Raw genomic sequence first — 14,149 nt, forward strand, 5'->3', positions numbered from 1 at the left:
AGGAGGTGGAAACGTCAGTGTTGTGGGTATAAATCTTCTTCAAGAATGTAGGAAGAATTCCTGATGAAGGGTTATACCTCGCAGCTCGCTTCAGGGAATATCTCAGGGACACCCGCACCAATCAACCACACTGCCCTGTGGCCCAACATTTCAACTTCCCCTCCCACTCTGCCGAGGACATGCAGGTCCTCAGCCTCCTCCACCGCCACTTCCTCACCACCCGATGCCTGGAGGAAGAATGCTTCATCTTCCGCCTCGGAACACTTCAACCCCAGGGCATCAATGTGGACTTCACCAGTTTCCTCATTTCCCCTCCCCCCACCTCACCCCAGTTCCAACCTACCAGCTCAGCACTGCCCTCATGACCTGTCCTACCTGCCAATCTCCCTTCCCACCTATCCACTCCACCCTCCCCTCTGACCCATCACCTCCATCCCCACCCCCATTTGTCTATTGTACTCTTTGTTACCTTCTCCCCAGGCCCACCATCACCCCCCCTCCCCCTCATTTATCTCTCCACCCTGGAGGCTTCCTGCCTCTATTCCTGATGAAGGGCTTTTGCCCAAAACGTTGATTTTCCTGCTCCTTGGATGCTGCCTGACCTGCTGTGCTTTTCCAGCATCACTCTGATCTAAACTCTGGTTTCTAGCATCTGCAGTCCTCACTTTTGCCTAGAAGGGTTATGCCAGCCTTCCTCCAGCTTCCTGCTTATCTACTGATAATTAGACTCGGGCATCCACACTAATCTTCCTGCTGAGATCTTATTGCACTGCTTTAAGGCAAGAGTTCACTTTCCTATAAATAGTTTAAAGGTTACAGAGATATGGTAAACCAAGTGTTAGACTTGGTGATTTTGCTGTTTCCATTGACCAGCTCTACATCAACTTAAGCATGAGAAGGACTATACATTATCTTCATAATAAACCTTTGCCAACAGATCCACTGCACTTCACAGGATTTTTACCATGTATGGTTTGTCACCAAGCTATCAAGCAGATGGCCAAAATCTTAATCAAATTAGAGATCTCTTTTTTGTGTCATTCTTTTCCTTTTCTTTACTCAGTAGGGGAGGGGAGGGGGAGGAGGTGACTGTTGTTGTGTTGAAGACATGAGTAGACAAGAACCAAAATTTATCTTCAGGCAGAACCATTTTAGAAAGATATATGAATTATGATTGGACTGTCAGTTGGTGCAGAAAAGGAATTGGTGAGTGAAGCATTCCAAGGGAAAAGGTAATGCCGAGACCGTCAGTTCATTGAATAGGAGAGTAAGAACCATACCAGGGCAACACAAATTTGTGAGGACTCCAAGTGACTCATGCACAGAGACACCTAGTTAATTGTGAATGGAAGGTTCTCTCATTTTAACTCATTTGAGAAAATAGATGTGGTCGTGGTTACCTGTATCCCAACAGATGAACGCCACTTTCTTTGGCGTGGCTGTAGCTTTGGTTCTTCACGATTCAGAATGCCTTTACTCATTCCAGTTCCATCGGAGCTCTTTATTGAAGAACGACTTGGGGCACGTGACTCCAGTGCCAGGTGCAGTGCTTTGCCACTGTCAATACTATCTGTTGAATTGCACTGGGATTTAAGATCTTTTGACCAGGAGGTTGACCGATGGACCTCATTCTGCAGGTATGCATCCTGGGTTGACTCTGTGCTGCTCTGGGCTGTCACTGAGATGATTGGCTTTGTGGCCATCCGAGGAGGAATTGGAGGAGCTTTCTTGTAATTAAATGCTAGAATTGGAATTTAAGATAGAAGGTCATTAGGGTGCTTGGTTCCACAATGTTTTGCATTTCGAAAGACATTGTTTTCATTACAGCTATAGTTACAGACAGTGCAATGAATCATCTCCTTGGCACTTATGTATAAGGGACAGTGGTAGCCATATTATGTGACACAAGCCTGACCTATTCACTGTCATGTTCAGTTGCTGCATCATTATGCAGCACCTACAATGCTCGAATATTCAGCATGAGGTTTTACAGGAAAGACACAGAGGTTGCTCCACTTGAATGGAAAAAGCTCAGCATGAGGCATCGATTATTTAGAACTAAGAAAAGGGTTTTTTTTTTCATTCGAAGGGCTGTGAATCTTTGGAATTCTTTGCCATGACTCCATGGTTCTTCACTAAGCACGGTCAAAGCTGACACACGCTGTTATTTGGCCTCTCGGGGATTCAAAGGACATAGGAAGAGCGGAATAGAATGTGGATGTAAGGCTGGAGGTCAGTTAGGGTTATATTGAATGGCAGGGCAGGCTCAAAGGGTCTTATGGTTTACATCTGCTTATATTTTGTATGCCCTTACGTTGCAATCTGGTTCAAATAGAGTTATGGACAGCATCAGGAGCAGCAATCCTCCTTTCCCCCATGCCCTAGCAAAGGAAGTAACCCACTCTCCAAGGTAAGGTAACTCACCACTGTTTTAAGGTTGAACCTTAGCTCATCCTGCATTGTACTATTCAACTCTTAATGATACAATTATCAGGTTATTAGGAACTTGGAGCAGATTTATTGCTTTAAGTTCTGTTTTATTGAACCAGCTTTTCAAAAGCAAAATCTGGCCGGTGAGAAAACTAAAATTACACAGCCTCCATGATAATGCATGCTGATACCACAAAGGAAAATACTGGAAATTAGTCAGTGAGTCAGACTCATCTGTGGAGAAACAGATGACCTGTCATCAACACTGACAAAACACATTTTACTGTGATTTTCAATTTGCCAATTGCTTTTTACTTAGCACTGAAAAGGGTACTGGGACTGAAGATTAGAGTTTGCTCTGCCTTATTCTAAACTGTTCCAAAGAGATACCTGAGAGTTTTGAAAAAATATTATACTGATGGTTTCTGATCAAAAATGTTTTAGGCAATGATTTAAGACTGTGCAAATTTGTAAGATGATTCTCAGTTAGCTTTTCATATTTCATATAAATTCTTGCATTATTGCTTTAACGGCACATGAGAATTTCAAGATATTTGTTTAAGAGGTTATTATTGCTCTGAGCCTTTGCAAAGTGCGAGCATCTTTTCGAAGTGCGCATACTGAAGGTGTGGAGTCTTTGGACTCCATTCATCAACAGCCTTCCGTGTTAAGCTTAACGTGCCAGAGGGTCATCTGAAGTGATGTGAAGGATCACAGAGACAAAACTGGCAGCAACCCAACAATATGGAAAATGCCCAAGTACATCCTGTGCACAAAAGTTAGGACACACTCAACCTGGTCAATTCATGCCCTAACAGTCCATTCTCGATCAACAGCAAAATAATATAAGGTTATCCGCAATGCTATAAGCTTCACTTACAAAGGGACAACCTGCTCACTGTTGCACAGTTTGGTTTTCTCCAGCTCCTGACCTCATTACAACCTTTGTCTAAGCATGGACTAAAAAGATGAACTCCAGAGGTGACGTGGCAGTGACTGCACTTAACATCAAGGCTGTATTTGACTGGAGTGTGGTATCAATGGGGATTTCCACTCTCTGCTTGTTGGAAACTTACCCAGAATAAAAGATGATGATTGTGGTTGCTGGAGGTCAATCATCTTAACTTCAGAACATCTCTGCAGAATTTCCTCAGGGTAACTTCCTAACCTCAACCATTTTCAGCTTTTTGATCAATGGCCTTCTCTCTGTCACACTGACTGACTGATGACTGCACAATGTTCAGCACCTTTTACGACACCTGATTTACTGAAGTAGCCCTCATCAATATGCAGTAAGACTTAGAGAAAAACCAGGGTTGACTTGAATTTATAAGTGGCAAAGAATATTTCTGCCACCCAAGTATCAGGCGATGATCATCTCCCACAATACAAATTTCTAACAATTATCTCTTGAAATTCAATGGCATTTCCATTGCTGAATCCAGTACTATCTCCATCCTTGGAGTTATGACTGGAGTAGGAATGGAAATGAACCTGCCATAGCAATATACTGACTAAAAAATTGGATCGGGGCTAGGAATTCTAGGTGAGTAGCTCACCTCGTGGTTCCCCAATGCCTGTCTGCCCTCTACAAGGCACAAGTTATGAGTGTGACAGCATACTCTTCACTTGCCTGAACAAGAAGCCGGACATTGTCCAGGACAAGGATCTTGTTTGGCTCCTTATTTGCAACATCAATATTCCCTCCCTTCAAATTGACACACAGCAGCAGGTGTATATTATCCACAATATGTGCTGCATTAATTCATCAATTTTGATCACACCTTCCAAACCTGCCCCTTCTACAGCCTAGAAGGGCAAGAACAGCAAAGACATGAGAACAGCCTCTTCTGCAAGTTTTCCTCCAAGTTACATACTCGTCTGATTTGGAACGATATCACCATTCCTTTTTGTCACTGGATCAACATCTTGGAAAACCCTTTTAACAGCACTGTGGGTTTTCCTAAACCCCAAGAATTGCAGCAGTTCAACAAGGCAGCTCATGACCACTTTTTCCAAGGCAATCATTAATAGGTAAAAAAATACTGGTCGAGCCTGCTATGTCCACACCCCTTGAATGGACATAAAAAAAGAATCGTTGCTGCACTAAGGGGTGTTTTAACAAAAGCAGATGTGCCAGAAACTGGGTAGAACTGGTTGTGCCCAACATGAGTGGATGTTGAAACAACACTTGTGGGGCTGGCAAGAGAGTGTACACAACAGCCTCACCTTTGTCACTGGGACTCATACCTACCACTTCCTTTATTCAGAGTTATAGAGTCATACAGCACGGAAACACACCCTTTGGTCCAACCAGTCCATGTCGACCATAATCCCAAACTAAATTAATCCTGCCTGTCTGTACTTGGCCCATATCCCTTCAAACATTCTGTACTCATCTAAACTCCTTAAGTTCTACAAGAAATATTGTATAATGTCACCAGGGGAAAAGATAAAGTGCAATCGTCATTAACACTCATCACTTTTAAAGTGTTAAATATAGTTATATTTTAATTTGACTATGTTGACAGAACATTCTTCACAAGCTGATCAGACGTTTGCAATTCCCACTGATCTGGTTAGGGTGACGGACAATGTTGTCATGTATTGAATTGTTATTGTATGTGTGTAGTCTGCTCTACAGATCAGGTACTCAGTCAAAGACTTCTCTAGTATATGGCATCTCCCTGCTAAAACGTCTGTGTAACTAGGACTCCAATTTCCTTCGTTCTTCCTGGGGTTACACTGCCATGACTGCAAATGTGTGCGGCTCAAGTTGCTGGAGTGTTCGATGTAACAGCCCCATGATTAATCCAGGGATCCAAAACTTTGTCTCAAAGTGCCTATATCATGTCTAATAATTATGCTGGTAGCAGCATCTGTTTCATTGTATCTTTTTATGTTCAATCACAATGGTGTCCTGACACCAGCATTGATGTCACCTGGGAATCAAGTTTTCACCTGCATCATCTTCATTGCTGATCACTGCCAACCTACTGAAATGTTAATGCATTGGCAATTCTTGCAGTTTATAAAGGGCTTTATATTCAATCATAAGTAGAGACCAGACACACACACAGTATCCCTTCAACTCTGAGCAATGCTGTGCAATGACATGTTGACCAATCTTTTTTAAATCATGTGCAGGGAAAATTTTCCTAAAGGGCTGCATTAGAGTCACAATCATACAACATGGAAACACACCCTTGGTCTAACTTGTCTGCACTGTGCAGACAACCCAATCTGACCTAGTCCCATTTGTCAGCATTTGGCTAATATCCAACTAAAGCCTTCCTGTTCATATGCCTACCCAGGGCCCTTTTAAAAGTTGTAATTGACCTCACTTCCATCATTTCCTCTGGCAGCTCGTTCCATAAACACACCATCTTTTGTATGGAAAAGTTACTTTTCAGGTCCTTTTCAAATCTTTTGCCTCTCATTTTAAACCTATGCCCTCTGGTTTTGGCCTCCCACAGCCTAGAGAGAAAAAAACTTTGGCTATTCACCCAATCCATGCCTCTCATGATTTTATAAATCTCTGTAAGGTCACCCCTCAGCCTCCGACGCTCCAGGGAAAATAGCTCCAGCCTAATCAGCCTTTCCCAGTAACCCAAACCTTCCAAATCTCAGCAACATCCTTGTAAATCTTTTCTGCATCCTCTCAACTTTAACAACATCTTTCCTATAGAAGGGTGACCAGAATTATACACAGTATTCCAAAAGTGGCCTTACTAATGTCCTGTATGGAGGAGAAAGTGAGGTCTACAGACGCTGGAGATCAAAGCTGAAACTTGATTGCTGGAACAGCACAGCAGGTCAGGCAGCATCTAGGGAACAGAAGATTCAACGTTTCGGGCACATGCCCTTCTTCAGGAATGAGCAGAGAGTGTTCAGCAGGAGAAGATAAAAGGTAGGGAGGAGGGACTTGGAGGAGGGGCGTTGGAAATGTGATAGGTGGAAAGAGGTCAAGGTGAAGGTGATAGGTCGGAGTAGGGTGGAGGCGGAGAGGTCAAGAAGAAGACTGCAGGTCAGGAAGGCGGTGCCGGGCTGGAGGGATTCGGCTGAGACAAGGTGGGGGGAGGGGGGATGAAGAAACTGGTGAAGTCCAAGTTCATCCCCTGTGGTTGGAGGGTTCCCAGTCGGAAGATAAGACGCTCCTCCTCCGACCGTCTACTACAAACCGACCGACTCCCTCAGCTACCTGGACTACACCTCCTCCCACCCCGCCCCCTGTAAAAACGCCATCCCATTCTCCCAATTCCTTCGTCTCCGCCGCATCTGCTCCCAGGAGGACTATTCAAAATACGCACAACACAGACGGCCTCCTTCTTCAAGGACCGCAATTTCCCCCACGACGTGATCGACGATGCCCTCCACCGCATCTCCTCCACTTCCCGCTCCTCCGCCCTTGAGCCCCGCCCCTCCAACCGCCACCAGGACAGAACCCCACTGGTCCTCACCTACCACCCCACCAATCTCCATGTACAGCGCATCATCCGCCGTCACTTCCGCCACCTCCAAACGGACCCCACCACCAAGGATATATTTCCCTCCCCTCCTCTATCAGCTTTCCGTAGAGACCACTCCCTCCGCGACTCCCTTGTCAGATCCATACCCCCCACCAACCCAACCTCCACTCCCGGCACCTTCCCTTGCAACCGCAGGAGGTGCAACACTTGCGCCCACACCTCCCCCCTCACTTCTCTCCAAGGCCCCAAAGGAAACTTCCATATCCGCCACAGATTCACCTGCACCTCCACCCACATTATCTACTGCATCCGCTGCAGCCGGTGTGGCCTCCTCTATATTGGGGAGACAGGCCGCCTACTTGCGGAGCGATTCAGAGAGCACCTCTGGGCCACCCGGACGAACCAACCCAATCACCCTGTAGCACAGCATTTCAACTCCCCCTCCCACTCCACCGGATATGCAGGTCATTGGACTCATCCACCGCCAAACCACAACAACGCGACGGTCGGAGGAGGAGCGTCTTATCTTCCGACTGGGAACCCTCCAACCACAGGGGATGAACTTGGACTTCACCAGTTTCTTCATCCCCCCTCCCCCCACCTTGTCTCAGCCGAATCCCTCCAGCCCGGCACCGCCTTCCTGACCTGCAGTCTTCTTCTTGACCTCTCCGCCTCCACCCTACTCCGACCTATCACCTTCACCTTGACCTCTTTCCACCTATCACATTTCCAACGCCCCTCCTCCAAGTCCCTCCTCCCTACCTTTTATCTTCTCCTGCTGAACACTCTCTGCTCATTCCTGAAGAAGGGCATGTGCCCGAAACGTTGAATCTTCTGTTCCCTAGATGCTGCCTGACCTGCTGTGCTGTTCCAGCAATCAAGTTTCAGCTAATGTCCTGTATGTCTAACAATAGTGGTTTGGTGCAAAACCTCATCTTATGCATGGTTGGAATGGAAGTGGCACTCTATAATTATAATTATGCCAGTAAAATAATTCTCCTTATGGTACAAGTAAACCTGTCTTTCCTCTCTTCTTTCAGTCTTATCTTCCTCTTTCAAAAGAAAACACATATAGAATGCATCATATTCTGACTTGCTGAAAAAAAGAAAAACATTACAACATATAATATTCATAAATCATAAATCCTTTGAATATTTCAAGAAGACCTAACACTATCTCCCATGGAGATTAGGTACAGCCATCTATTGCCAGGCTTGCTGGTGCGCACGTCTTGTGAACAAATAAAGAAAGTGCTGGAACATGATGAGATTTAGTTGTGAAACTCCCTTTAATCAATTAATCTGATGATCTTCATGTTCTAAGCTTAAATTTAAGAGATAGTCAAATGGTGTAATCGCTGGGCTATTATTCCCGGTAATGCTCTAGGAAGCTGGGTTCAAAATCAACCATGGCGGTAGGAATTTGAATGCATTAAAAATCCAGCATTAGGAGACTAATGGTAGCCTGATTGTCAGAAAAAATGCCCATCTGGTTCACTAATGTCAGTTAGGGAAGGAAACTACCATCCTTACCTGGTCTGATCCACATGTGACTCCAGACTCACAGCAATATGGTTGACTCACAACTGCCCACTGGGCAACTGGGGGTGATGGGCAATAAACGCTGGCCTTGTCAGCAGCACCCACACCCCCAGAACAAGTATAAAAGAAAATTGGGCAATGAATGTTTGCTACCTATAAAGCTGCAGCCAAACATTAGCATGTAATTCAGGAGCCATTTAACAGAGACAGGAAAGATTTGAAGGGATTTAAAAGATACTAGTCTTCCTACTATAAGAGCATACTTTTGATCAGAGAAAGATTAGTAGGTTGATTTATATTACTGAGGTGTTCAGAACTCAAACTGGAATTCTACATGACAGTTCTATTTATGATTCACTTTGAATTACAAATTTTTCGGAATGAGTTAAATCGAGAAATGCTCTGAGTTGGTCTGAATGGCTCCTTCTGGAATGGATCACTAGCTAATATGCTGAAGCTGTTGTCAGCCCCATCAATTTAATTGCGAAGAACAATACTTCATGGGCAATATTGGAGAGCAACAAAAGGGAGAGAGAGTCAGAGTTCTGTGATCATTCTGCAGACCTTTGGTTCCGGATGTTACACGATATGCATCCACATTACCTGTGCGCTTGCAGGAACTCAGTAGATTTCTCTCAAAGCTGTCAAACACTTATCAAGCATATCACAGCAAAAAGAAAGCAAAGATAAAAAAGAAAAATAGGATATAGCTTTTAAATTTGGAGCCAGTGCCATGACACATGTTGATCATGAATCTGGATGGTTAAGAAAATAATGCAGTTCTAACAGCAACTGAAAGGATAAAATAAAACATGTAGCTTACTCAACAAATAAATGCTTTCAATTTGTGACAGTAGCTTTCGTATTGTATTTACTTTGCAGTCAAACATCTTTAGTAATATTGAGATCTATCTAGAAACTTGCACAGTACATTTCAATATCCACAGGTTTCTGTTTGACTTTCAATCATAATTCGACATACAAAACTATTTCCTTGACAACTATTAATATTTTCCAAAGCAGCAACAAACTCATCCTACGATATCATTTTGATTGAAAAATCTACCTCCTGATCTACCAGTTTACCTGGCAACCCCAATCTTGTAAAGCAGCACGATATAGTTTAAAATAGAAGCTATCAGGTTTAAGTGCAGTGTTGACAGTTGGAAACTGCTGTTCAGAGACTGAAACAATAATTTAGCACCATGTACACACAGCTGAGATGAACACTGGGTAACAGGCATTGCGTGTTGGCTAACCATCAAGCACAGTCTGAAGGGACATTTAGATCTGCTCATTTTACAAAATATGTTGGAACATAATTAATATTGCACTTTGACATTTTCACACTGTTCATGAAATCATTTGTTTGCTGCCTGGCCTCAGTGATTTTCACTCATTAACCCTGCCAAGTTGCTTTCAGGGTTTTCAGCTGTAAACTTATTGAGATGATAGACTCTGCAGCTGGCAGAATGTAATGTCACCAGAGATCTGGACAGGATCTAGCACTCTGCTCTAAATTCCAAATGGTGCCACTCCTTTGGACATCAATTGAGTGTCAGTTCTCCTACACTGGATTAATATCCATAAGGAAATAAATTGAGTCTACCCAGATTCAGTTGCAAACTAACATACAACCCATCCATCAGTCTTGGGTTTGAAGTCATATATCCCAGCAGAGATCAATATGGGACCCACTGCACCACTCCCTCACATTAAATTAGCTCTACACGAATCTCATTAAATATTGCCGGATATTATTCCAAGAAAGGATGTTCATGCTGTTGTAATAATAAGGCACTGGAACAGTAGCAATCTCATGTAATTAACTGGTATCTGTAATGGTCAAAAAGAAGAGGGTGGGAAATATGCAAGCGACCTCACTAGCAGCATTGTGCCAATGTGCCATAAATGTATGGAATATATTCAATTCCTATCCTGTATCAAATACTAAGATGTGGAGTTTTGAATGTGCTTGACAGTAGTGAAGGTAAAAACAATGACTGCAGATGCTGGGAACCAGATTCCGGATTAGTGGTGCTGGAAGAGCACAGCAGTTCAGGCAGCATCCGAGGAGCAACAAAATCGACGTTTCGGGCAAAAGCCCTTCATCAGGAAGGACGTAACGGGAGCGCGTTTGACTGCATATCAGAAGGTTGCATGTTCAAATCGTGTCAGCCGCAGTGTGCTACATGGGAGCTCAATTCCTGCTGTTTGTGGGCTTGACGGTAGTGAAGACAATTATTAGTGAAATGATGCCATAGTTACTGCTACTTCTAATGATGATGATGATGATGAAGAAGACCCATATGCTGACACATACAGGAGGCTATTGGAATGGGTTGTTCAGATGGTGATCAGAGTGATTTTGAATTGTTCTCTGAACTGTTTTAGTCGATTCGTTACATGTAGATGGAATTGGTTCATACATAGCTTGTAATGTGACAGAATTGTATGAATTTTAAATGTGTTGATTAGTTACTTTATTCCATTGTGACGGTCATTCTTGAGCTCCAATCAAGTACACGTGTCAATCCTTCAAAAACATTACAGTTAAAAGTCCAAACCCTGACCTTTACCCAAAAATGGTCTCAAATATTTGATTAATACATGGATAAATATGGCAATTTTCCACTTATATTGCACTCAATATTCATTTAATAAGGAATCTGCACAGAATAGGGATAATGTGTCTGTGATTTTTTTTTCAGTTAGGTCACCAAAGTAGTCACCCAGTAAAGAAATACTTAACCATTTAAATGATTTTTTTTTGAAAAAGGCAAAGAACATGAGAATCATGCCACAAACAGTTGACACAGACCCATCTTCTATCATTCATAATCATTTTAACTCAAGCCTTCCAATCAACAGGAAACACTTCCCTGGACCTCAGGACAAGGTATGACAGTACAACATTGAAACAGCAGAGCGCATGCTCTGTTTTCCACCAGGCTTGAATTGATCTTAGAAAGTAAACGTAATAAGGATTGACCTTTTTCTCGAGATGTGATCCAGGGAGGAGGCAGAGGAGGAAACTGGGTGGACATTGACACTTGCTGTAATTCAGCCTGTCCTTCTTGTGCCGATAACCTTGTGCTCCTGCATTTAGATGACCAGCTTTGATAAATTGTAATGCATAACTGGCTGCCTTGATTCAATGATTGATGAGATTTAGTCGGGTGTAATCCATCACAAGCCTTGTCATTAGGCTTGCGGGACTGGTTAAATCAGAATAAATCTGCACTGATCTGAATTAGTCCTTGAAGTACGTTTTTAAATGATATCAATTTTTGCATCTTATCTACAAAAAGAGTTTGCAATTACAGCATTGAGGTGTTTTAGATGCAGGGTGATTTTGTGGAGCAATTTGTGAATGATGGAACAAATGCTCAACACAGGCTGAATAAGAAATGATGAGCAATCAGACTACAAACAGATTCCTGACAGTCTTCTTCCTTGGCCATCACTGGCAAAGAGTGGCTACACAGAAAATTCCTGGCTCAACAGATCACACCGAAATGAATATAGGTGTTCACAGAAATTCATGGATAATCTAATTTTTGAGGAATAAAACAATGAGAAATCAAAACAATAATGATTTATATTGAGGGAAATCTTTACCATTCCTTACATTGATCGCTGCAGTCCAACACACAAATGCATCATGCCAAGTGTGATAATGCAATATTGCCCTGTTGTTAATTGCATTAGGCCACCTCTAAACATAGAAATTTGTGTTGCAAACCCTGTTTCCATGGTGACTGTCTCCCATTAAAACACTGATAGCTCAAAACTGAGACGGGAGGATTGGTCTGCAGAATTGATAATGCTCGAAACACTTCAATTAAAGGTGAGCAGTTGGTTTCATCATCCTCACTGTCAGTACTTACAAGTGCTGGATTTAATAGCACCGACACTCGTGGCAGGCATCATGGGTGCTGACATAGAAAACACAGACAGGCAGTCATCATCCTGTGAGCATCCAGCTTGAATGGCTCGCAGATAGCTGTGACTTCGCATTCGGAAACAGCCAGGCAGGTCGAGAGCCTCCACAGCTTGGGATTCCATTTCTCCAAAGACTGACTCACACACCACCTCGAACTGTCTGTTCTGATCAGCCTCACCAATCTGCAGTAAAGCACACACATTCCTTATTAATCAAGGCACAGTTTGTTTTTTCATGTTGGATTATCTCATTAAACATTTAAAAATGTTGACGCCAAGTGCAGGGTGTATCCAAGTTGTAATGTGGTCTTACTATTTCACATTATTTTTATTCAAAGGCTTTTATTCTCCCATTCTGCATTTCCACTCTTTTCAGGTTAAAACTTCCAGCAGTGGTTGTTTTTACACCATACATAGGGCAATAGGTGGCAGAGTGGATTACACACTGACATTTAATTTCTAGAATATGGGTTCAAGTCTAAGGCCAAATCGATAGAAGGAAACAGTCCATTTTCTCTTAGTTGTATTAGTTCTGTGAAACCTAGCAATCTCCATCCAGTCTCAAACAATCCAGTACAAACTGACATTTAACTAGAAATCTTAGCTTGGAGCCCAGAGGAAGAACTGGGAAGAAGGTGAGGAAGTGTCACACTTGTTTTGTAGCCATGGTCCTTTGTGACCTGCACCATATCCGAGAGTTCTTGCTAAAAATGTTCAAAGTACATTGCAGGCACATCAACATCAATAAGATGAAAAGACAGGTGAATGTTTTTGGGAATGACCTCAAACACTGACAGATGTGTTGTCAATTCCCAGCATTTTTAATCTTTTAATGTCAGCCTGTATTGTTTCTTCCTTTCATCTGTGAAATGCTTAATGCTGACACAAGGCATGCAAAATACAAAATAAATTCCTGCCTGGAATTCTGTAGTGGATCTAACCTCTGCAGAAAAATGTTGATGTCCATGGTGTTTCTATCAATCTCCTGCTGAAGCTATCTATGTGCACAAAATTCAGAACACATAGCAAAGTACTTCAGAATATAGTTTCATTCTTAACTTACATTTCTCAATTTTAATATATCCAAATTTGGTCTCAATGCTGTTTTTCCTCACACTGTTGTTAAATAAAGTTAAAAATCACATGACACTATGTTATAGTGACAAAGGAGCAGCAATTCGAAAGCTTGTACTTCCAAATAAACCTGTTGGACTATAACCTGGTGTTGTGTGATTTTCAACCCCAGTCCAACACTGGCATCTCCACATGTTGGTAAGTAGACAATTTGGCTGGAATTTGTGCAAGATGACATTGAGCTTGGAATTGATGGAAGGTCTTTGTCCAAAGATCGTAAACAGGAACATGTTATGACATGATTATATTAGAACAGAGGTCATTTGGCATTGAGACAGATTTCTTCCTGACACTGGACAACCACAAAGTTGTCATCACATTGAGAGATTCAATTAACTTGCTCCAGCATGTTCTAAGCCGGTTGCTCCAGTTCTATCTGCTTAATGAAATGTTGACTTTGCATAGCTCTTACAATCAAAGAATTATAATGTTAAAACTTGGACCATGACCATGGTGAAACACTGCAGCTGTAATGTAATCTCCATTATTCATCAATGATATTCAACTTACAAAAATAATACTTTGTTAATATAGATCACAGGATAGAAGCCAATTACTCAGGATGTGGAGAATTGAAATATCATTTTGTAGGGGCAATCATCTCAGACACAGTCTCCCTTAATAATGAT

At 42.5% G+C, this 14,149-nt stretch overlaps 1 protein-coding gene across 6 annotated transcripts in view; it reads right to left on the minus strand.

The window, feature by feature from the left end:
• The window catches only part of LOC122563716 (disks large-associated protein 2), a 706,137-nt gene that overhangs the window by 56,783 nt on the left and 635,205 nt on the right, over nucleotides 1-14,149 (minus strand). For all 6 annotated transcript variants that reach the window (XM_087976892.1, XM_043717840.2, XM_087976893.1 and 3 more), the window contains 2 exons: nucleotides 12,332-12,569; nucleotides 1,401-1,741 (listed from right to left, as the gene is read on the minus strand). In XM_087976892.1, coding sequence (XP_087833018.1) covers nucleotides 1,401-1,741; nucleotides 12,332-12,569 — 579 coding nt within the window. The remainder of the gene's footprint in view (nucleotides 1-1,400; nucleotides 1,742-12,331; nucleotides 12,570-14,149) is intronic.

The sequence above is a fragment of the Chiloscyllium plagiosum genome, unplaced genomic scaffold, assembly GCF_037043375.1.
Source record: "Chiloscyllium plagiosum isolate Xiang-an unplaced genomic scaffold, Cpla_swu_hap1 HiC_scaffold_30, whole genome shotgun sequence".
Lineage (NCBI taxonomy): Eukaryota > Metazoa > Chordata > Chondrichthyes > Orectolobiformes > Hemiscylliidae > Chiloscyllium > Chiloscyllium plagiosum.